The following is a 23,562-nucleotide window of genomic DNA, read 5'->3' on the forward strand; positions in this document are numbered from 1 at the left end:
TTTTTTTTTTTTTTTTTTTTTTTTTTTTTTTTTTTCTTTTTTTTTTTTAAGGAATATAAACAAACTGGAGAGCCCATGGAACAGCAGTTGATGAAGTACTTGGGTCCCTCCCCCTCACCGTGCAAAAAATAGATAAATAAATAATAATGATACTTAATTTCTTTATGGCACAAATGATGGGCTAACTGGACCTATGTGAAGACTCCTATACTCCTGGAAGTGTATAAATAACTATGTCTTAGAATTGTTATATTGTGCTGCCCTTGCTCTACCTGAAAGGTCTATGATGCTGTGAACTGATGGGGATTGGATTTAACTTATGGAAATCTCTCTCGCTTTGTTTTTGTTTGAATTAGTACAGAAGTCTCTCTTTGTATTATAAACATACAATTATTGTGATATTTGAATACATTTTTTGTCATTGTATCATTCAGGTCATATAATGCTTTGCATGGAAGTCCTCTTGTGCTTCAACTGGTTCCAGCTGTTGGTATCATTGCTTTCACTATATGGGGGCTCGGGCCACTCATGCGTCAAAGCAGGAACCTGTTTCTTCACGTAACTCCACCTTTCATTCTCCCTATCAGTGTAAACAATTTTATTAGGAAAAGGCAGTTCACAATAGAGAAATCTACACAAAAGGGGAGAATGCCAACAAGAAAATTTACACCAGAACCCTATCCTTGTTCCTTCTTTAAGTAATTTTTAAGCTTAGATCATGCTTTTGCTGTTATAATCCTTTTGTGATTTCTCTTTCTCTCTCTCATTCTCTCTGGTTGGTTTTTTGCAGAAGAGTGATAGTAGTTGGAAAAAGAGTAGTACACATTATTTTATGGCCTCTTATGTTCAACCTTTGCTGCTGTGGACTGGAGCAACACTCATCTGCAGGTATCTTTAACATTGCATTTCTGGATTGCAAGAATGAATAGTCACTCTACTTGTTATGTAATTATATTGGTGTTTCTTGTAGGGCATTGGATCCAGTAGTTCTCCCTTCCGAAGCTAGCCAAGCTGTTAAGCAACGTCTCCTGAATTTTGTGAGATCACTATCAACTGTGCTGGCCTTTGCCTATTGTCTATCAAGGTGAGTATGGTAGCCTAAGCAATTGTGCTTTGGAAAAATTGTTGGATGAAGATATTTTTCTAATTTGATTTCTAGTCATATTAAACAATTGACCCATATGTGGAACATTGGGCTTATTTGAGGATTTGTTATAGTTAATAACTGGCTTTGCCTATTGTTACTTCAAGGTTCTATTGTATTTAGAAGTTCATATTCTTTTATTACTGAAGTCTGGTTAAAGGCACATGCTTCACACACGAATTCAAATGCATCAGTAAACTTTATTTGAGGTCACATGCTTTTTCACATGTCCGGTGTTTTATTTTACTAGAAAATGTATTATTAGTAATGCAATAATATAATGTAAGACAAAAAAGAGAGGGTCTTAAACATGTGGATGTTAGGAGCCCAAATAAGCATGTGTCATTTAATGGTTGGAAGGTAGGAAAAAGAAAAAGGAATGTCAAGCCAGGGAAACTCATTCTTTTACAAATGGTAACAGTTATAAGAGAGAAAAAGGGCCTTAACCATGCGGTTGTTAGGAATGTTCATAACCATGTGTCATTTGGGTTGGGAGGAGTAGAAAAGGAAAAACCAAAAGGGAAGGAATGTGAAACCAAAGAACTCTTTTCTTTTTTATTTTGGTAATATATAATAGAAAAAGAAAAAGGTTACACAAACATTAACATGGGTCATCAATCATCATAGTTTTCAAGGTGACCCAAGGCTTTGGAGGGGCCCTGGATGCAAGGCAACCAAGGCTTCTGAGGCGCCCCACGGCTCCCACCTACATGACACCTTGACAACTATGTGGGTCACTGTAGTAGATGTCAGAGATAGAATAAGGAAAAGGTAGGAACACTCGAGCTTCTTATATAATAAGGTCATAGAAATATTCAAACCTAATTATGAGTAATAAGGACATGTGAGAAATAACATGTGAAGGGATGGGCAAGTCTCCCCAACTAATCATATGAGAGTAATAAAGAAGAGAGACGTGTGTTATTAGGAGTATGAGCAAGGTTTAGTAGATGTGAGGGGCAGAAAAGGGAAAAGAAAATGAAGGAATTGGCAATATATATATTTATATATATGATACAGGGAGAAAGAACCCTGCCAGGATGCGTAGCATACACTAGCGCCTCCTTGTGTCCTCTCTCTCCTCACCTCACACAATAAGGGGCAGATGTGCCATAACATATGAGGGAGGAGAGAGATAGACACAGGGAGGCGCTAGTGTATGCTACACAGATGGACAGGGGAATTCAATCCCTATAATATAATAGAGTTATATAGAAGAGGAGAGATGAAGTTACTATGAAGCCACATAAGCAGGGGTGATGCAATCTATTGCCAGGGGAGGGGCATATAAGGGAACAAATAAAGTAGAAACACAATCCCGCAAAATCCTTTTATAATAGGGGATATATAATTTCTTTCCTTTTTCGGCACTGCTTTTCATTGATATTTGTAATAAAATGTTTACATACTATATGAGTAGTCAATTTAATTTTATTTTAATTTTCAGTGGATTTTTTTCATTATTGCATATTCTCCTTGTTTAGATCTTTGGTTTGGTCTTGCTTGTTGATTTTCCAATCAATCCTGTTTGTTGCATTAGATTTTAAAGGGTAGTACCCATGATAACATGTCCGACACTTCTCTTTTATGCAGCTTGATTCAGCAAGCACAGAAGTTCTTTATGGAGACAAATGAATCTAGTGACACAAGAAATGTACGTTTATGTTCCTTTAACATTATGTTACTTTCTGGCATGCTTATCTTACTTTCTCACTTTTTCATGCATGATCTAGAACTGAGAAGTGATGACAGCTTATTTAGTTTTCGACTTTTATTGTCAATTCATTGTAAATTCACTTCAGCTGTTGGTTTCTCAACTCAACTAAACTCAACTCAACTCAACTCAACTCAGCCTTATCCCAACTAAATGGGGTTGGCTACATGGATCCTCACTGGTGGAGGGCCCTTAGAAGAAGGGAAAAACCAAAGTGGCAGAGTGAGAGGAAGGGAATCACACTCACACAAAGCACAAACCCAACCAATTCTCATTCAATAGTCAAATCACTCTAACTTGTCCATTGGTTACAGTCAATATATAGAAAAGTAAAGACATGAAATTAGAAACTCAACTAAAATAGTATCTAGCCTAAACTAGGAAACAACCATAAAAGGAAACCAATGCAGAGGAAAGAAATCTTAACTCTTATATTCACATATAGAAAATAAAAGGCATGAAAGACAAAATAAACTACTAATTATTTCCAACCGTTGTTGGACCAAAACCCTAGGTTGGATTAGTTCTTCTTGGCTCTTGACTTCCAAAGCCCGTCATATTGGTCCAACCAGGTAAGTGCAGCCGTTTTTGCATCAACTCTCCTTTGAAAAGAACTCGACTCCGTCGAGTTATGAAAAGGACCATGGAGACCGTCTGAAGGAATACGCTGAATGAGGAATGATCCCACCATCTTCTTGAGCTTAATTTCAGGGAGATCTTTAGCAAGATGAAACTTCATAGTCTTGAAAGCATAGGTGTTAGCATAGCCACAATGTTGTACTTTCTTGTCAAACAACTACGGTCGACCAAGAAGGATATCGCACACCTTCAGAGGGTGGATGACTGGATGTCACATTAGACTGTATCCTTAAATTCACCAATAGAATGTGACCAACACTTATCTGTGATCTTAAGATTAGTGTTGTTCACCCAAACAACTTTTTAGGGATTTGAATGTGGCTATGTCTTCAATCTCAGCTTACGAACTATGTTTTCAGAGACAACATTAGTGCAACTACCTGCACCAATGACCAATGTTAACAATTGGTCATTGCACTTCACACAGGTTTGGAAAATACTACTGTGGCACAAATCATCATTGTTAGTGACTTTCTGAGTGGTCAACACATGACGACTGATATAAAAAAGGATATGGGTCCTCATCACTAAGAGTGTTATGAGCTTCACCTAACGCATGCTTTTCTCATAAATCAAATGTGTTAGATGCAAATTGCTCTTAAGGAATATAAGGTATAGGAGAATCCTTATCAATAAAAGCAACCAAACAGCTGGGACATTGACCACTAATATGCGCAAATTCATTGCACAAGTAGCACCAAACTGTAAACTTTGTTGTCTCAAAAGGTTTAACTGAACCACGCCGAGGGGGTGAGTATGGACGAGTAGGCTGTGAAGATGACATTTTAGAAGTATGTCGAGGTGGATAATACAGCCGACTAGGTCGTGAAGGTGTCATAGATGTAGCATTAGCCTGTGGTTTGCTAAATGACATTTCCTAGGTAGGAGGCTGCTGCGGAATGGAACTAGTACCACGAGGGAAAATATCTGCAAAATTTCTCCGACTATATGGGCGTTTCAGACTTTCCTTAACTTGATACGCTACTTGTACGACATCTTCCATTGCAAGAAATTGACAAGATGCAAGAGCAACAATAAGTTGAGGGTGCAAACTATTGCAGAATTGTGCCACCAATACTTCTTCATCCCACTCAAAATTAGAATAAGTGGCAAAATAATAGAACCTAGCAACATATTCTTCAATGATTAGATTTTCCTGTTTCAATTGTGCAAACCTAAGGTGTATGTGTTGCTTGTAATCAAGAGGCAAGAATATTCGGTTCATAACTTCATGCATCTCAGCCCAAGTAGTGACTAATCCAATGCCTCAGGTTCCATTCTATTGCTGTTGCTTGACCCACCAACTCGGGTCGTGCCTTTCAGTTTAGCCTCTGCAAATAGGATCTTTCAGCCCTCAGTCAACCTGTACCATCTGAAGAATGCTTCTAAGCTGTGAATCTAGTTAAGGTACAGTTCTGGATTGTTATCTCCATAAAAATCAAGGACATCCAATTTTATTGCTCATTCCGCTCCATCATCATATCAACCAATTCCATATGGTGGTGAAGGTGGTGGTGGTGGTGGTGGTGGCAATGGTAGTGACGGATCCCATGGAGTGGTGTTGGAAGAATCCTCAGATTGAATGAGACTTTTTCCTCTATCTGAAACTACCGATCGATCAAGAAAGCTTGCATGGCTTTCATCATTGTTTGAATGGAGGTGACAACGGTGTTGAGGATGTCGACACATGCAGTGAGAGTTTCAATTTTTGAGTCAGTCTCACCTTTATAGGCATTGAGCTGTTGGAGAATTTCATTGTTGGCTACCATGGTGGAGACGAGCAAAGAACACTTAGAAGGTAATGTCAAATTGGTAAATAACTCCTCTCTTCCCCCCACCCACCCACCCACCCACCCACCCACCCAAAGGAGGGCAGAATTGTAAATAGATGAACTTCAATGAGAAACACAAGTGTTAGTCACTGTTCAATAAGTGAAGGGCAAACTTGGAAATTAGAAATAAAATCAGAAATAGATATAGGATAAAAGGGAAAAGGGAAAATTGGAAGGGCAGAATAGGAAGTAGAATGACTCAAAAGGAGTCGTAAGAGAAAGGGTAAGGGTTACCGACAAAAGGGAGTTCTGCCCTCTTGGAGATGGAGAACCAGCAAAGGTGTCGACTCAGGGAACCAGAGATAGAGACGCTGGCTGCAACAGTAGAAGAGGCCGACACCCTCTTCTTCTGGAGATGGTAATCAGTGTTGGTTCTAGGGGCTGCTGTGATTGGCGATGGAGGAGAAACTTCAACCAGCAGGTCTGAAACTAGGTATGTGTTCTGGTCTCTGCCTCTATCTGCTCTCTTATTCTTCTTCTTCCCCTTTGTTCTCTGAATTTCTGTTCTTTTCTTCTGGTTCTATCTTCTCCCTGCTGCTCTGCTCTTTTTTTTACTTTTTTTTCATTAGAACCTTAGAGGGTGTTTCGATTGAGATTTTGGGGGAAGAAAGAGGTCGGTGGAGGTTGATTAGCAGGGAATCGAAGGAAGGGTTGGTTTCAGCAGGTTGCTTTTTTTTTCCCTTCGACTTCTTTATTTGCAACAAAGACCTTTTTTTTTTTTTTGGGCTCAGCCTCGGCAGAACAGTTCTGTCTTGGCTAAATAGTAAAGAGGAAGGGGAAGGGGAAAGAGAGAATGATGCAGATTAATTACCAAAATATGTTTGTTTTATTAGGAATAAGCCTAAGGTTGGGTTCCATACATGTTGGGCCTTTGATCTCATGTGTTTTGAGTGTAATAGACCACTTTTATAGGTCTAACAGGGGGGCTCTAAGATTGAGTACGGGATTACTAGTTAGTTTTCTTTTTAATTGGATTTGATTTGAGTTATATTTGTTTCCTTAGGAATCAAGTTGTTAATTGAGTTAAGTCATTAGTAGTTAGTTTCTTTTTTCAACTAGTTTCTAATTTCAGTTTTTAGTAACTATTGTATTAAGAGAATATTTGATTTCCTTTTTGAGGAACCTTCTATTTTGTAATTCCCTCCCCCATTAACATTATAATAAAGAAGAGGAGGCTCCTAAAAGCCTAGAATGATTTTGATAAAAAAAAATTAATGGTTGTTGCTATTGTCTTCTTCATAAAGAGTTGTCTTGTATTTGATCAAGGCTGAAGGAATTGGTGTTTGATCCAATTGATTCCTTGCGACGTGAAGTCCAAGAGGTCTCTTCAACTATTCTTTCTTTCTTTTCAAAGTTAATTGCAAGGTTCTTCAAACCAGGAAAGGGATCTAAACTGCTTTTGATTTCTGGTTCTGGAAATCTCAAGTTTCTCTCCTGCTGCCCCTATACTATTCTGAAGATCCAGCCACCGATGGCTCTCTGTTTTTGATCGAGTGTTAAGATCATATAGAGGGGAATTCAACCTCAATTTGAGGTTCATCAGACCAAGGAATCTGCAGTTATGGGATTTTTCCCTATTCTGGCCGATCCTAATTTCTGCCCAGATTTGTGAATCGATTTCTGTTGGGTGTTGCTAATTGGTTGCTGATACTATTCCTTATTGATTTGACATCATTAGTTGATGATTTCAGTCCTATATTCCCTGCTGTTCATTTAGTTACAGAATTTCTGAAACTGAGATCGATTGGACTGGTTTGAATCTTGCTGTTGTGTTAGACTTTGGTTCATGGATTACAGTTGTTTGTGAATCCAATTGAACTACTTTCAATCCTTGGTTTAGTTCTAAAAGGTTGCTGCTGGTTTGACCTGATTAGTACTACCATATTGAAGTTGATAGCCTGCTACACTATCTTATATGATTTTGATTTTTTGTTATATTGTTGAGTTGGTTATGGTTGTTCTTAGATTAAAAGATCCTGAAGCTGAGACTTGGTTAGACCCCTACCCTAGTCTACATTAGAGAAATTGATGTGGGTGGATGGGATGGGAACCTTGAAACCAATTTGGTGGAGGGCCCTTAGGGAATAAGGGAAAAACCAGAGTACAAGGTGGGGAGGGGGGGGGGAGGAAGGGAATCACACACTCACACAGAGCACAAAAAATCCAACCAATTCTCATTCAATAATCAAATCACTCTAACTTGTCCATTGGTTACAGCCAATATATAGAAAAGTAAAGACATGAAAGTAGAAACTCAACTAAAATAGTGTCTAGCCTAAACTAGGAAACAACACTAAAAGACCCTTTTATTAGTGGTGGTCTCCTTTTTTTGATCAGGCTGTTTTATTCATTAAAAAAATAAAAAAATAAATAAAAAACCAATACAAAGGAAAGAAATCATAACTCTTAGTGAACGAGATTTACGGCTGAACTGTCCCCTCTCTTCAGTTGATGGTCTATCATGGAAAGGGTTTAGTTGTAGTAACTTTTAAATCTATGTTCTTGGGATTTTAGAATTTAGGATTAGGTAGTCCGGATTGATTATTAGAATAGAATATAGGAAATTTGGGGGTAAGGAAGATGCAAGCGTGAGGAATGAGGACTAGTGACAAGGACCCTGATCCTCTATGGCAGTGCTATGCAGGCTGCTCTACTGCTCGAATGAAAAAAGACTGATGAGCCACTATTTAAAAAGGTCTCCCAGTGCATGAGACTCCTGCCACTGCATGGTCTGGGGAGGGTCATAATATATGTAGCCTTACCTCTACGAATTTTCCGACAAGAACCTGAGACCACTAGGTCACAATGGAGCAACCTTACCATTGCACCAAGGCCCGCCCTCTCGCTATGAGCCACTATTTGAATTTAAAAATAGAAAAATGCAGGAGAAAGAAAAGTAATATATTTCAGTGAAGGGAATTTTCATCGTTTTCTTCTACTATTCCAAGTGTTCAGTGAAAGGAATTTCACCGTCATTCAAAAGTAATATTCTAGCTTGCTTGTCTGGGATTCACCATTGTGCATGTTATGTGAAGTGAATTTCAGGCCAGACCATCTCAGATCATTTACTCGAATGTCTTCAATACAATCATTGAACTCACCCACCAAAGCTAGATCAATCTGATCTCTCCCATTCTTTTCATGCCCGAAACAGACCACATTAAAATCACCATAATGTAGACTAGGGTAGGGGTCTAACCAAGTCTCAGCTTCAGGATCTTTTAATCTAAGAATAACCATAACCAACCCAACAATATAACAAAAAATCAAAATCATATAAGATAGTGTAGCAGGCTATCGACTTCAATATGGTAGTACTAATCAGGTCAAACCAGCAGAAACCTTTTAGAACTAAACCAAGGATTGAAAGTAGTTCAATTGGATTCACAAACAACTGTAATCCATGAACCAAAGTCTAACACAACAGCAAGATTCAAACCAGTCCAATCGATCTCAGTTTCAGAAATTCTGTAACTAAATGAACAGCAGGGAATATAGGACTGAAATCATCAACTAATGATGTCAAATCAATAAGGAATAGTATCAGCAACCAATTAGCAAAGCCCAACAGAAATCGATTCACAAATCTGGGCAGAAATTAGGATCGGCCAGAATAGGGAGAAATCCCATAACTGCAGATTCCCTGGTCTGATGAACCTCAAATTGAGGTTGAGTTCCCCTCTATATGATCTTAACACTCGATCAAAAACAGAGAGCCATCGGTGGCTGGATCTTCAAAATAGTATAGAGACAGCAGGAGAGAAACTTGAGGTTTCCAGAACCAGAAATCAAAAGCAGTTCAGATCCCTTTCCTGATTTGAAGAACCTTGCAATTAACTTTGAAAAGAAAGAAAGAATAGTTGAAGAGACCTCTTGGACTTCACGCTATAAAGGGTTAATTGGATCAAACACCAATTCCTTCAGCCTTGATCAAACACAAGACAACTCTTCATAAAGAAAACAATAGCAACAACCATTAATTTTTTTTATCAAAGTCATTCTAGGCTTTTAGGAGCCTCCTCTTCTTTATTTATAATGTTAATGGGGGAGGGAATTACAAAATAGAAGGTTCCTCAAAAAGGAAACCAAATATTCTCCTAATACAATAGTTACTAAAAACTGAAATTAGAAACTAGTTGAAAAATGAAGCTAACTACTAATGACTTTACTCAATTAACTTGACTCTTAAGGAAACAAATATAACTGAAATCAAACCCAACTAAAAAGGAAACTAACTAGTAATCCCGTATTCAATCTTAGAGCCCCCCTTTTAGACCCATAAAAGTGGTCTATTACACTCAAAACACATGAGATCAAAGGCCCAGCATGTATGGAACCCTAGGCTTATTCCTAATAAAACAAGGCTATTTTGGTAATTAATCTGCATCACACCACCAAGTGAGGAGCCCAATTGTACCAACAATACCATGGAGGTCCGCCCAAAGGATTGCTCTTTCAAGGGGAAAGTTTGAAGCATAAATGGAGGTAAACAGCAGGGGAGGATTTTCAAGGGTATTGGAGAAATTCAGGTGAATGGTTTGGGAGGTGGAGGAAAGCAAGGAGACATGAAGTTTGGAGGTATCCCAATGAAACCAAATTCGACCATTTGGGTGATGATTGTACTTGGCTAACAGAGACCAGCCATGGGAGATAGAGGATGCAATATGGATAGCATTGGGGTTCTTTAACCTTTTAATAAGGCAGCAAAAAGATGAGTGAAGAAGCTTAAGGAGGGACACAAGTTTGTTGGTGTACATTGACTGAAGTTGTACAGTATCCTAAAGTCTACATTTATAAGTTACTAGCTAAACATGGAAATACATGATTAAAACAAACAAAACATAATGTAGAGGATGCAAAACAAATAATAATGCTACATGATTGGGATTTTTCTCTCACCACCCAATTCCAGTCGGAGTGTCGAGGTGTTTCAGTCCACGAGTTGCATATCACTGTAGATGTCGTAGTCGCTCCTCTGAATGCACGTCCCATAACTTGTTTTGGGCCCAATAGTTTTGGAATTCATCACTACCCATCTATAAGACTCATCATCAACATCTTCTGGGTATCCCAACCTAAGGAATGGCTCGCTCAAACTGATAGGATGTGGAGGTGGCACACATGGTTGGGATGGATGCCTGGATGCTATCAACAAAAAATGACCCACCACCTTAATTATCCTCATGCCCAAATTAAGTAGAAGATCCACCATACATTCCATACCCACCACCATATCTAAATGAACCAGTGCTCTCCAAGGATGGCCCACCGGCATATACCCCATATAGTGGTTACCCATAATATGATATAGCTAATCCGACGCTCTTAAAGCCACTATCACTATGATGTACTGGACTAGGGCTCGAGTTAATGAATTCCGGTGCATGCCAATGCCCAGATCCTCTACTCTCTCCTAAACTCATAGCTTCCATTGTGCTAGATAAGCTGGATATATCTATGCCTTGGACCATCCCAGTTGCCTCATCTTCAGGTTTGAACCTACACCGCGGTCCTCGAGTGTAGCCTCTTTGTTGTCATGAACCGTGATATGCACCTTGCGTGGCATAAGTGAACTCAATCTTCCCTGTGAATCTGACTACCGTTGCCAATGCATCTTGTCCTTCTCTCTCAAGGCAACGAATTTGTCACTGTCAATATACCCACCATCATGATCATGATGAAAGCGACCAATGCTCTTCTTCATCATTTTCAGCACTAGGGTGGGATTCAAATGGACTCTACACTCTTCCAACATATATTTATCGACGTTAACATCCATTTGTGAAGCAATATAACTGCTAGGCCAATCACCAGGCTCACCTAAAAGTGGCTCAGCTCATTCTCTAACCCAATCATAAAGGGGATCTTAATCATCGGCATCCATTTGGAAGATATTGGCAAGCTCGATTGGGCTAGTATCATTCTCCATGCCAAGACGTATGTGTGCTTCTTTTAATTTCATATATTAATTCATATACACTAAGTCTGACAGTCACTCAACACCCAATCTGTTTTGTCTCTTGGGGTGGATGAGGTTGAAAAAACTCCAATTGTTCTCACACCCAATGGCAAAACATGTCTCGGAAAGCACTTTAATTGCTTTTTTTTTTTTAGGTGAATAAATAATTACATTAAAAAAGGAGAATATACAAGAGAAGGGGGCGAGAAAGCCACAAGGGGCAAAACCCTAGGAGGAGGCAACTACAACAAAGGGCAGAGCCCATCTAACCTACGAGATACATCAAGGGGGGCTAAGATGGTCGAGGGGAGACCCTAGGATACAACAATGACCTTTTCATTGGGGTGTTGCGGACCTTACGGTGATGAAGACTGCCAATTTGGTGTTGACGTCAAAATAGATGGAATTCCAAATCTTATCAAAAGATCTAGAATTAGACAGGTTGGGTGTCTCTTTCATATTGCACCCACCATTTAGTTGCATAAAATCATATAAGACTGTTAGGTGATGTTGTGATGGTGTATATCAACTATGAACGAAAAGAATAAGGTCATTGCCCCAATCAACAGCAATGCGTTCCCGATCCGCAACAGCCGCTGCCCGGCCAAAACTCCCAATACCATCACTGAAGACTTTCATCTATATTCATTTAAGTGTTTGGTACCAATGTTAGCAAGTTGGCGTCAATATCCTAAGTTAATAATTGCATCATTTATTAACTACCACTCTCACCTTTGTATTGATAATATTTTGCACCATTGGATTTGCCTCACCCCTTTCCACCACAGTGTGAATTGTATCTATGAGACCAGTTCTCAATGGAAGCCTATGTTTGTATTGGTACTTCGGATTTAAATTGTATACTGAAAATAAATAATACAAAATAGTGAATAAGCAACTAAATGTCAAAATTTATAAGTTCAAGTAAGCTGAATAAAGTAAAACAAACCAGCCCTATGTAGAGGATGCGTGAGCTACCTTTCCAAGCGGTCTTTTATTTTGGCAAGAAACTTCCTGTTAACCTTTATGTATACCATCTCTAGCTCCATCTTCATCATTTCTATTGCTTCCCATATCATTGGTAAGATGAGTTTCTTCTGTGAGTCGATCAAACTCAAGACGTTGGGGATCGAGTCTAATATCCTCACGACCTCCTTGAGGTCATCCAAGAATTTTTCACTAGCAATAGTTGCCTGAGCCATTTTTTCTCCTTGAGAATTAGACCCCTCCCAATCAAACCATTCCTCTTATGCAAACATGGACCTAAGCTCCTTGGCAAATGCAAAGCAAATCCATGGTTGTATGCATAGGTTGTCACCTACCTTGCTTTGTCAACAACACGTTTTACAATCTTCAAACATCCCATGTCTTTCAACATGAGATCAATGCAATGGGCTGCAGAAGGAGTCCAAATTAGATTGTACCTGGTATTGTTTTTTAGTATTTCCCCAGCTTTCTTGAAATTGCTTCTAGTGTCATGACAACCTGAACCACATTCTTTACCCCCAACATCCTTAACTACTTCTTTCTACAGCTTGTAAATTTACTTTGCTTCCTTCTTTTCGCTAGATGCATCAATTGACTTGAGGAAGACAGTCCTTCCATCACAATTTACCATGAAATTGATGTTGGACTGTTTAGTGGGTCCAGTCCATCATCACACATCACAGTCACTCCAGAATACTCCCAATGGGCTTCAGCTCTTCAATATAATCCACTAACTCTTGCTTCTACTTGGGAAAATAAACATTGTATATCTCACATGCATTGGGCCCCTTCACACCTGGCCCAGCCATACCAATCTCATCCAACATGTTTTGGTAATATGATCCTTTGATGATATTAGCGGGGATGCTATGGTAGAAACCACAGTTGGAGAGATCTAGTCTCACTGCCTCCTTTACATATCTGTACACACCTGTTTGAGCTTTAATTGTCTTAGAGTCTTGCTTCCGAAATAGTGCAGATCAGCCCAAAGGATCTCAACATTACGATTACGAGCTAGTGGTGGGAGTGGGAGTGGGGGTGGCTTAGTCCCTCACACTCTGGGACCTCCTTAATGGAATCTCAAGCTCTCTATGTCTCGACCTCCTCCTCCTCCTCCTCTATGGCTATGGGTCTTCTCCAGCCGATCTAGATGAACCAGCTCCCCTAGCCCTCTGGACACATCTTTCCTCATCAATATTAAGTTGGCTTTGCTCATTACCTTTGCCACCCTCAGTTTTAAGCCTCTTGTGTTGTTTTTACATCATCCAAGTTAGGCTCATCACTATCATAACCTTGCTCCCGTAACATCTCTAGATAAGCTTCATGAAATTCTTCCCTAACTATCCTCTTCTCCTTCCCTCCTCTTAGATGCTCTATCATATTCCTCTTTTATCTTATTAGAAACATTAGGGCAGCACAACACATATTGTCCCCACTAGCAAGATGCCATTTTAGTCTAGTGCCTCCACCTCCCCTAATTTTCTTATGACAATGATAACATTCTAATTTTCTCTTGCCAACTGTAAGAGGTCTCCCATGAAGTCATGCCATGTCCCCACCTTTGTTAGCCATTGTTTGATACTAATAACTTTGGTACCAACACTGTTCCAATGAAGTAAGAAAACGAGTATTATAAATTATGGCTCATAAAAACAACTAAAGGTTATTATAAATTCCCTACTAAGCATGATATTTTTTCCTATTTAAAAGTGTTTTAAAAAATTAATTTAGTAAGAATTATTTAATTAATTTTACAAAAATTATTTAAAAAACATCACATAATTAATCAATCTTGATTGTAAATGTATTTAATAACTTCTATAATTTTCTTGATTTTCAAACATAGAAAATTTTTTTTTCATAATTATTTTAATTTTCAGAATCATTTTAGAAAATATTTAATTATTTTTCAAAATAAAAATCAAATCAAATCAACACCGTCATGCCGTAGATGGTGTCCAGAATATATTAAATTGAACACCCAATATCAAATATTAACCCTATTTTTTTCAAATATATGTTGTAGGAAATTGTATTTTTAAGAGCAGAATATTAAAAAATATTTTGCACACAAACAAAAAAAAAAAAATTGCAACACTATAGTGCATAGATCAGGTCATTCTAACTAACATATAAAATACTAAAATCATTTTACTATATATTCAATTACATTGTGGAAAAAAAATGATTTTTGGGGAAAATGGAATTTACCTTTTTGCTCAAAAAACCCTTCCTTAAGTAGCGTGTAAGATTCAAGTGTAGAATGAATGATGGAGAAATTTCAATTTCTTTGTTGATTTCCTATGTTTATCATCTCTTATAGTTGAAATATGGGAGAGGAGTCAATACTTGGAAATGGGCTTGTTCCCCACAAAACAAGCCCTTTTATTACGGACTGGCTAGGCCAAAATGGTCGAACCAGTTGAGTTAGTTGAAATTTCGACCGTATCGGTCGAAATGAGGGACTTTTAATAAGTACCCTGCCATTTTGTATTGGGCACTTGCGATATGGTAAAAATTTTTGAACCATGCTTATTGGATTGATCATTGATGAGACTTACGTTTGAAGATAGGTGACAAGAGAATCTCTGTAGCGCTAAAATCAAGCCAACAGGTAAATGAAGCCAAAAGAAAAGTGACAGAAGTAAGACGTTGACTCAGCTTGATATGTATATATTACTATTGTTCCATATAAGATTTGGACATAAACTTACAATGTGACACCTAGAATGTCAAAAGTGTTCCCAAGAGAAAGAGAAAAAGGAATGACATAAAAAATGAGTCAAGGCATAGTTGTCAAGGCAGCACACTGCTCCTTCAAATGCTAAGCATTGGGTTGATTTTCTGTCAAGGCGTCTGGTAGACCGAATAAAAGAGAAAAAAGAAAAAGAGTAGGAGGAGACGAGATAACCACTGCAAGCCTCCAGGAAGTAGAATTAAGAAAAAGGGAGAAAGAAATGGAAAAAGAGGGAGAAAAAAAAAACATATAAACACATACCCCATTGCCATAGGGGCTTCCGTCACTATCCGATTGCCCACTGAAGTCCCCACTGGTGGCTACTTCAAGCAAATTTATAGCCACAGCTCTCTCATCTCAGCGACAAAAACATCTCTTTTCTATATATATATATATATATATATTTTGTTTTTTGGGGGGGGGGGGTGGTTGTGTTAAATGTGTTTATACGTATATCTTATTTGTAGTATTCATAGTACCACCCTTATCTTTGTTACAAGGACTCGACTTTGTTACCCCTTACATCAACCATTTATTATGGATACCCCCAGTGCCCCTCAAACTATGCCACTAGGCACAGCTTAGGCGTCATGGTGACTCGCCAGCACCTAGACTCGCTAGACATCCTGGCAGCTATGGACTGAGGATATGGTTTCTCTAGGTGAGCACTAGGATGAATGTTTTAAGTGGGCATCATGGGTGCTTTTTTGCCATGTACCAGTTTCATTTTTTTTTTTTTTTTGGGGGGGCGGGTTCTGAATTTTTGTGGGCAGGTTGCCTATATCATATTCAACTCATCGGGTTAACTTTAGTTTTAAAGCATTATGCCTTCTGTAACACAATCAACCGGCCAATTTGGATTAGGCTGGTGATTCTAGTGGAAAGGGTTGAGTATGCATTGGGACCTATGTACTGATCCATCTTTCAGTGTGCTCACTGCTTGTCTGAAGAACCTTCAAGAGTAGTACAAGGGTTAATATCCAGTTTTGATGAGTTGATGGGATCATGCACTATTTGGTTGTGGAGTCTGACATCCTTGCTGCACCTAGGTTGCACACCAAAGATCGTTCTTTAATTAGTCAGGTGATAATAGAGTTTCGCTGCCAATTTCTTGATATTGTTAGTGCCGTTTATTGAATTGGCTTGTTATGTTTCTTTTTGGTTTTGGATTAGGACCTTTCTTTCACCAGGAATCTGAAGGTTATATATGCCTGATATCAAAAGTTCATTTTTCTTCTTTCTAAAGTTTGTCTGAGCGTTTCAAGCGGACAGTATACTGTTGGTGCTTTCAATTTATATCTGGATAGCATTTATGTGCACTTTTTTCCTTCCTTTTTTGCAGCATTTGGTGATAATGTCTCTCTGTCTAATGCTTATCTTGTGGACACTTTTGGTACAGCTGTCGCCTATAACTGTTTCTTGGTTTCTGGCAGATGGGTTTCCAATTTGCTGGTAAAGCTGTATACACTGCAGTATGGGTTGCTGCTATTTCATTGTTCATGGAGTTGTTAGGTTTCTCTACTCAGAAGTGGCTCACTGCTGGAGGTCTTGGAACAGTATTGCTGACCCTTGCTGGTCGTGAGGTACAGTTCGGTTCTTCCTTATATCAAACTATTGATAGAAGTAAACTTCTTCTCTGTTAATACCAGGAAAGGTGATGAAGCCTGTATACCTTGAGGACTTATCAAGATATATCACTTTCTTGCTGCCTTCATTTTGATTTCATCTATCCTGAATTTTCTTAAAATCTTGAATATTATTGTTAATGTCTTCAGATATTCACGAACTTTCTCTCAAGCGTGATGATCCATGCAACACGACCATTTGTTGTGAACGAATGGATCCAAACAAAGATTGAAGGCTATGAAGTTTCTGGTACTGTTGAGGTTTGTACTAGCTATAAAAACGTACATATCAGAAAACATGGGTAAATAAAGAGATTTCAAAAGGGGAAGAAAGGGAAATAGTCTACACGTGGATGCAGCTTGGTACCTCTAGCTCCATTTTTGTATGCTTATTTCTCTGTTATGAATACCTCCCCCATTTTTTGTTTCTTATGTGGTTTTGAAGTGAGTTACTACTTTGCAAGTTGAAAGAGGGAGCTACCGACACACCTTTTCATCATTTTCTCCCCCTTCATCCTTTAAATTTTAAAAGAATTTTATTTATCTCCCTTCTCCCCCTCCAAAAAAATAAAAAATCTAAACGAATTCTTGTGAATCAATAGGCTCTACCTAATCTTCGGGTTCTTATTTTCTTTTCTTTCTTAAGAAGTTGACTCTTTAATGCACTTCCTGGTCTACGTAACTTACTGTTTCAGCATGTGGGCTGGTGGTCACCAACAATTATTAGAGGTGATGATCGTGAAGCAGTTCATATTCCAAACCACAAGTTCACGGTGAATGTTGTGAGGAATCTCAGCCAGAAATCTCATTGGCGTATCAAAACACACCTTGCCATCAGTCACTTGGATGTCAATAAGATTAATGTGAGGGGCCATTAAACATGTCATTGCACAGATGAAGCTGGACAGGCATTAGCTATCATTTCTTTCCCTCAGATCAGTAATACTTGCATGCTCTTTTTCCATGTGCAGAATATTGTAGCAGACATGCGCAAAGTCCTGGCAAAAAATCCTCAAGTGGAGCAGCAGAGGCTGCATAGAAGAGTGTTTCTAGAAAATATTAATCCAGAAAATCAAGCTCTTTTGGTATTCATCTTTCCCTTTTGGTTGATATTGATCAACTTAAAAGCCACTATGGTCTTGTTGGATTTTGGTTTCTGGGAAAGTCTGTCAAATTATATGAATAATGCCCATATCTTTTGGTCTATTATGACCAGGGTTTTAAGTATCGGTACGTATCGTACCATATCGGCCAATATGTATGGGTATCGGCCCTTATTGATATGTTACTACCGATACGGTACATGGAAAAAATTAAATCCCTTTGTATCGATATGTATCGTATGATACACTCAGATATGCACTGAGACATACTTTTCATCTTATTTTGGAGCAAAACATGACTTTTGGAGAGGTGCTTTTGTTCCTTCTTTGCTGCTAGCCATTTTTCTCTTTAACAAAAGTGAAAATCAAGTTGGGATCACAGCTGTCAAGGCGGTTTGACCTTATTGCATTGCATGTTGTATTATATTTTGGCACTTATTTATGTCAAATATCATTTAAATAAATATTTTTATATTTATTTAAAACATTATTCATAAATAAGCTAATACCTCCTATTTGAATCCAATAAAAATAGTTTAAAATCAAATTCCAAAATGATAAAAAGTCTACCCCTAGTCCAAGAACAAAGACTAGATATTTGGTTGTAGGAGTGATTTTCAACTTTCAAATGTTGGGATTTTTCTCAATTCTATAAATCTTGTCATGGTAAAGCATTACTAAAAACCAAAAGTCTGGTAGAATAATCTTTTATTTTGATGCCTATAAAATTATTTTCACTCAGACAATTATAACAATATTCACTATTTTGAACAATTGTAATTGAATTAGCTTCTCTCTCAGTACGATATTCTCTATTTTAGTGTTTATGTGTAATACATGTTATATATAGATTTTTTTTTTTTTTAACGCAAAAACGTATAGAAAAAGTGTTTCTATCCATTTATATGTATATCTTTAGCGTATCTCTGATACGATATGATACGATACCCTCCGATTTATATCTTAATTTTTCCCGACCAACACGCGACCAATACCAATATTTTAATCCTTGATTTTGACATTCATTAGATTCAAGTCCATACGGACTAGAGTATTTTCATGTTACAATTTCAACTATGTGTCGATTTGTAGATTGCTTCTCCTTGTACTGTTTGGAGTAGTAATATGATGGTAGATTGAGAATATTTGTGTGGAGAAATTTTTTCCTCTTTCCTTTTATGACCTTTACAACTAAAACTCTTTCTCAGAAAAGATCTTAGTTTTAGCAATTTCTATGGAATTCGAAAACTTGAGATGACTTGTTCGTTGACCATCATCCAAACCACTTTTTAACAACAAAAAAAAAACCAAGCCTTTTCCCAACTAAATGGGTTTGGCTACATGGATCCCCAAAAGTACAAGATAAAAAGTGAAGGGAAGAAAAGGGAACATAAGATGAAAAGAGACATAGCAAAGCAACGTCTCCAGGACATCCCACCTAAAAGTGATCGGCACCATGGATTTTTGTCCTCCAAACATCTCTAATTGATGTCATACTTGGATCTAGACCTGACTTCTGCATGTCTTTGCTTATCAACTCTTCATTTTAGGCTTGCCGTTGGCTCTTTTAGCTCCTTCCATCTGAATCTGATCACTCATCCTTACGGGGGCATTTTTAGGTCTACGATGTCCAAACCACCTTAAGCGACATTTTCTGAGCTTGTCCTGAATCAGAGCAACTCCCAAATCAGTTCTATCTCAGTCATTCCTCACCCTCTCTCTCCTAGTTTTGCCGCAAATCCATCTCAACATCCTCATCTCTGCTACACTCAACTTATCTATGTTACGCTTCTTGACTACCCAACATTCTGCCCCATACATCATAGCTGGTCTTATGATTGTCCTGTAGAATTTTCCTTTAAGCTTTAGGGGTATACGTCGATCACACAACACTCCAGAAGCACCTCTCCACTTCGCCCATCCTATTTTAATTCTATGGGACACATCATTGTCAATCTCACCATTTTTGTTTATGATTGACCCCAAATATCTGAAGTAAAATATCTCAATATCAGTATTGGTTCCGCATAATATGTAATGATCAACTGGTAATGTCTTCTCTGCCCTGTTATGTTCACAGATTCTCGTCTCCTGCTTTGTGAAGACTTCACATTTTGAAGAGTACCTCTGTGTCAAGGTAAGAGGAATTAATTTATAATTTATATTTCCCTTGAACTGTCACTATTGGACCATTGCAATTGTGCGATCATTGAAACTAGTCTGACATTCATAATGGGATTTTCTTTGTAAATATGAAATTGGTGGACAGATGAATGGATATGTCTGTGTCAAAGTGTACATGCGCATGTGTGTGTGTGGAAACATGGTTGTATCTCTTTATGTAGGAAGATGTAGTGGGTTTCTAATTGTTGAATGGCTGAAAGACAACTGCAAATCTTTAAGAGGAAAGGATATTTCACTGGGTTGTTAAGAGGGTTTAAAAAGGTGGGGGAGGGGGAGGGGGAGGGGGAGAGGAGAGGATAGTTCCTCAAGTTTCTTGTGTGCAGTGTGCTGGTTAATGGTGAAGGGGTAAGAGGTAAGGGAGGGTTTTTTGCCTGATTGAATTCCTTGCAAGTTCCTCAGTGGTAAAGATGTATGAACCTACTGAACTTGTCCTCATCCAAGTAGTTGGTTTAAATGACTTCATTCTGCTCTAAAAGTTTTTGCTGCTATAGAACTAGGTAACAGGTTCTTAAGAACTCTCATCTTTAAGAAGGCTTCTTGATAAGCAAATGAAATGGATTAAACTGACTTTTAGACTGTAGTTTCCCACCAATACTGCTACTGCAGGAGCCCCTTCTTGGTAGATTCATCATTATATTTTATATCTGGTTAGATTGCCGATAATTATTTCCATTTGTTTATTTTGCACAGTTGCCACATCTTCCTTTTCCATGCATTATTAGCTTGTTTTTGCTCGCTGCTCCATGAGTTGGTGAGAATTTAATAGCTTAAAATGAATAAATGGAACAGGAAGCTATTTTGTTGGATCTCCTCAGGGTCATTAGCCATCACCGTGCTCGGCTAGCCACTCCCATCCGTACAGTTCAGAAAATATACAGTGATGCTGACATGGAAAATGTGCCATTTGGAGATACAGTATTCGCTCGACCTGGACCAGCTACTAACCGTCCACTCGTAGTGATAGAGCCCCCATATAGAATTAGTGGTGACGACAAAAAAACTCGCTCGGCACGTCCAAATGAAGTACAGGATGCTAAGGTTGTTACTACATCAATGTCTGAGTCCAAGGCGGATGCTAAGGGTGCGGCAACATCTGACAAGGGAGATGCAAAAGTTGGTGCAACATCTGACAACAAGGGTGATGCTAAAGTTGAGGCAACATCCGATTCCAAGGCAGATGCTAAGGTTGCGGCAACGTCGACCGACTCCAAGGCTGAATCCAAGGTTGCAATGGCATCTACGTCAGATTCCAAGATAGATGGTAAGGTTTCATCAATGCCAATTTCCAAGGAAGAACCCAAGGGTGCAGCAGTGTCAAAAACTGACTCAAAGGCATCGATTTCAGTTTTAGAAAGTACAGTCCGAACCAACTCAGACAAGCAACAATCCAAGAAGGCAGCAGGTTCAGGTGTTTCTGCAGCCACCTCATCGACAAAGCAAGAAAGTGAAAGGTCATCAGTTGCACCCCCTCCAATATCCAGGCCTGCCTTAGAAGAGAATATTGTTCTTGGTGTAGCTTTAGAGGGCTCAAAGCGGACCCTCCCAATCGAGGAAGATCTGGGTCCATCCCCCTCTGTGGCAGGAGAGGCAAAGGAATTGGCAGCCTGCCGAAATGGAAATGGATCTTCTGGTGGGAAAGATAAGAGAGACGGTCAGATTTCTGCAGTTCCGGGTGTGGGAATGGGTGATCAGCGAGATCAGGAAAGGTGACTGATGCAAAAATAAAATAAAAATTCTCCTTTCTATTGATAGCAGTTAATTTTTTTTTTTCAGGAAAATGCTAGAAGCTGTGTTTTTTTAGGCTGGCATCATGTGGTGTATATTCATTGTTGAACTATCCAAATTGGTGATTGTTAAATGTGTATAATTTGTGGTGTAACCGTACAAGTTCACTGATTAGCAATACCACCATTATTTTTTATATTTTTGGGTAAGGGAAGAGAACTATGATCCCCCTTAATACAGTCAGGCTTAGGCCTAGTGGTTAATGTCTTCTGTTGCGGCTAAGGATGTAAGTGGAAAGAATTTGGCACGGATGCCTAGAGAGTTTCAATTGGTATCTGGTTAGAATCTGCTATCCAAATTCAGTTGGATATTTGATGGAGATTTCATTTAGAGTCTTCGAGTTCGAATTCATATATGATGCCTTATCCACGCTTCCATTGGTGTTCCCTGCTAGTCTATTGCATGTGGATGGTGTTCCTATTCCCCTTGACAAAAAATGAATCTAAAAAATCATTGGGCAAGGGAACTTTGTCATCTTGCATGGCCTAAATCAGCATGCAGGTCAATGGGTGTGGGAGAAGTGGATACGCATTTGGATGGGGGGTAGTGCCGCAGAATTCTTTTCTTCTAAAATATTTGATTAATTTTTAGTGAAAAGTTACTCAAAATGTGAAGAACTATATCTCAATACAAGCATCCAAAAATTTTCCACCTGGGAGGCGATGTGGCGATTTCAGTCAAATGCATATCTAGGTAATGGCCTCACATGTAATGGCAGACCATGCCATACATGCCCATGCATTTCTTCACTTTCAGAATTTTTCAATGTTTTATTTTGCCACTTGAAAAAGCTTCATTTGGGTTGAAACTTAACGTGTGAACATACCTCCGGTTTATTTGTCAATTCAATTTAAGTCTTATCCAATGTGCCATGCAGCATAATTTCGGGTGCAGATGTAGTGATAAGGAAACTGTTCTGCATGCCCCTTATAGGAAGGGTTCCTAAACACTTCACCATTTTGAGCCACATGGACAAATGGTGTAGCTATTCTAACAATTGGATAAAGGATATGGTTTGGAATAATCATGAATTGAATTTCACACTCAAATTAAATCAAATGCACTCCCATATTCATCCCATGTATGTACATTTACATCTACAAATATGCAACTGCTATCTTTCTTAGTATTTTATTTCTCAATGTTTTATTTATCACTTGGCAATTTTGCTTTAGTAGAAATTTGATATGTGAGTAAAGGACCACAAAGTCTACCCTCTTACAAAAATTCGACTTTCTTTGATTTTTCCACAGGGAAGACTTTTGGGACTACTCAGCATGCTTCCCAAATAGACAAATATTAATGAAAATAATATAAAAAAATACAAATTTTTTCATGTACAAAATATAATAGATATTGAACTGACGGTTGAACCGGAAGCAAATTAGAAATCGAAAGCATCCATTTTTTTGTGTCAGTGTGCCTTACAAAGAAGGTTGTGTTTGGTATGTATTTGAAACGAGAAAATAGAGAAGAATTGAGTTTCAAAATGCATTGTAGAACTAGAATCTATTCTGAGAAGGCATACCAAACAAAACCTTGTTTAATTATTGGTTTTTAGAAAGGCTAAGTTGTCGCAGTACATACGTGCGTACAAATAAATTGACAGAACGTATTTTCGTAGATAACCATAGATTAAACCCCATAAAATCTGAACTGTTGAAAAACTTTTCCTTATTTTATAGGTCATCCTTAGTAAACCACATCCAATTTTCTTCACTCTCTCTCTCTCTCTCTGTGGAACTTATCGTAGAAAAAATCCCCTGTTTTGGTAACTCGAATATCTTATCAATCGACTAAAATCTTTCTCTTTGTGTTTTCTTCTTCACAATTACAGAAATATAAGCACAAAT

At 38.3% G+C, this 23,562-nt stretch overlaps 1 protein-coding gene across 1 annotated transcript in view; it reads left to right on the forward strand.

Annotated features, from left to right (window-relative positions):
- LOC122084267 (mechanosensitive ion channel protein 2, chloroplastic-like) overlaps nucleotides 1–21,845 on the forward strand; it is a 31,832-nt gene extending 9,987 nt beyond the window's left edge. Inside the window, exons 5-14 of the mRNA XM_042652372.1 lie at nucleotides 435–558; nucleotides 791–888; nucleotides 971–1,084; nucleotides 2,738–2,798; nucleotides 16,446–16,595; nucleotides 16,788–16,898; nucleotides 17,333–17,500; nucleotides 17,609–17,722; nucleotides 19,821–19,877; nucleotides 20,714–21,845. Coding sequence (XP_042508306.1) covers nucleotides 435–558; nucleotides 791–888; nucleotides 971–1,084; nucleotides 2,738–2,798; nucleotides 16,446–16,595; nucleotides 16,788–16,898; nucleotides 17,333–17,500; nucleotides 17,609–17,722; nucleotides 19,821–19,877; nucleotides 20,714–21,634 — 1,918 coding nt within the window. The 3' untranslated portion in view covers nucleotides 21,635–21,845. The remainder of the gene's footprint in view (nucleotides 1–434; nucleotides 559–790; nucleotides 889–970; nucleotides 1,085–2,737; nucleotides 2,799–16,445; nucleotides 16,596–16,787; nucleotides 16,899–17,332; nucleotides 17,501–17,608; nucleotides 17,723–19,820; nucleotides 19,878–20,713) is intronic.
- Nucleotides 21,846–23,562: the final 1,717 nt, after the last annotated feature.

Source organism: Macadamia integrifolia, chromosome 7 (assembly GCF_013358625.1).
Source record: "Macadamia integrifolia cultivar HAES 741 chromosome 7, SCU_Mint_v3, whole genome shotgun sequence".
In the NCBI taxonomy this organism is placed as follows: domain Eukaryota; kingdom Viridiplantae; phylum Streptophyta; class Magnoliopsida; order Proteales; family Proteaceae; genus Macadamia; species Macadamia integrifolia.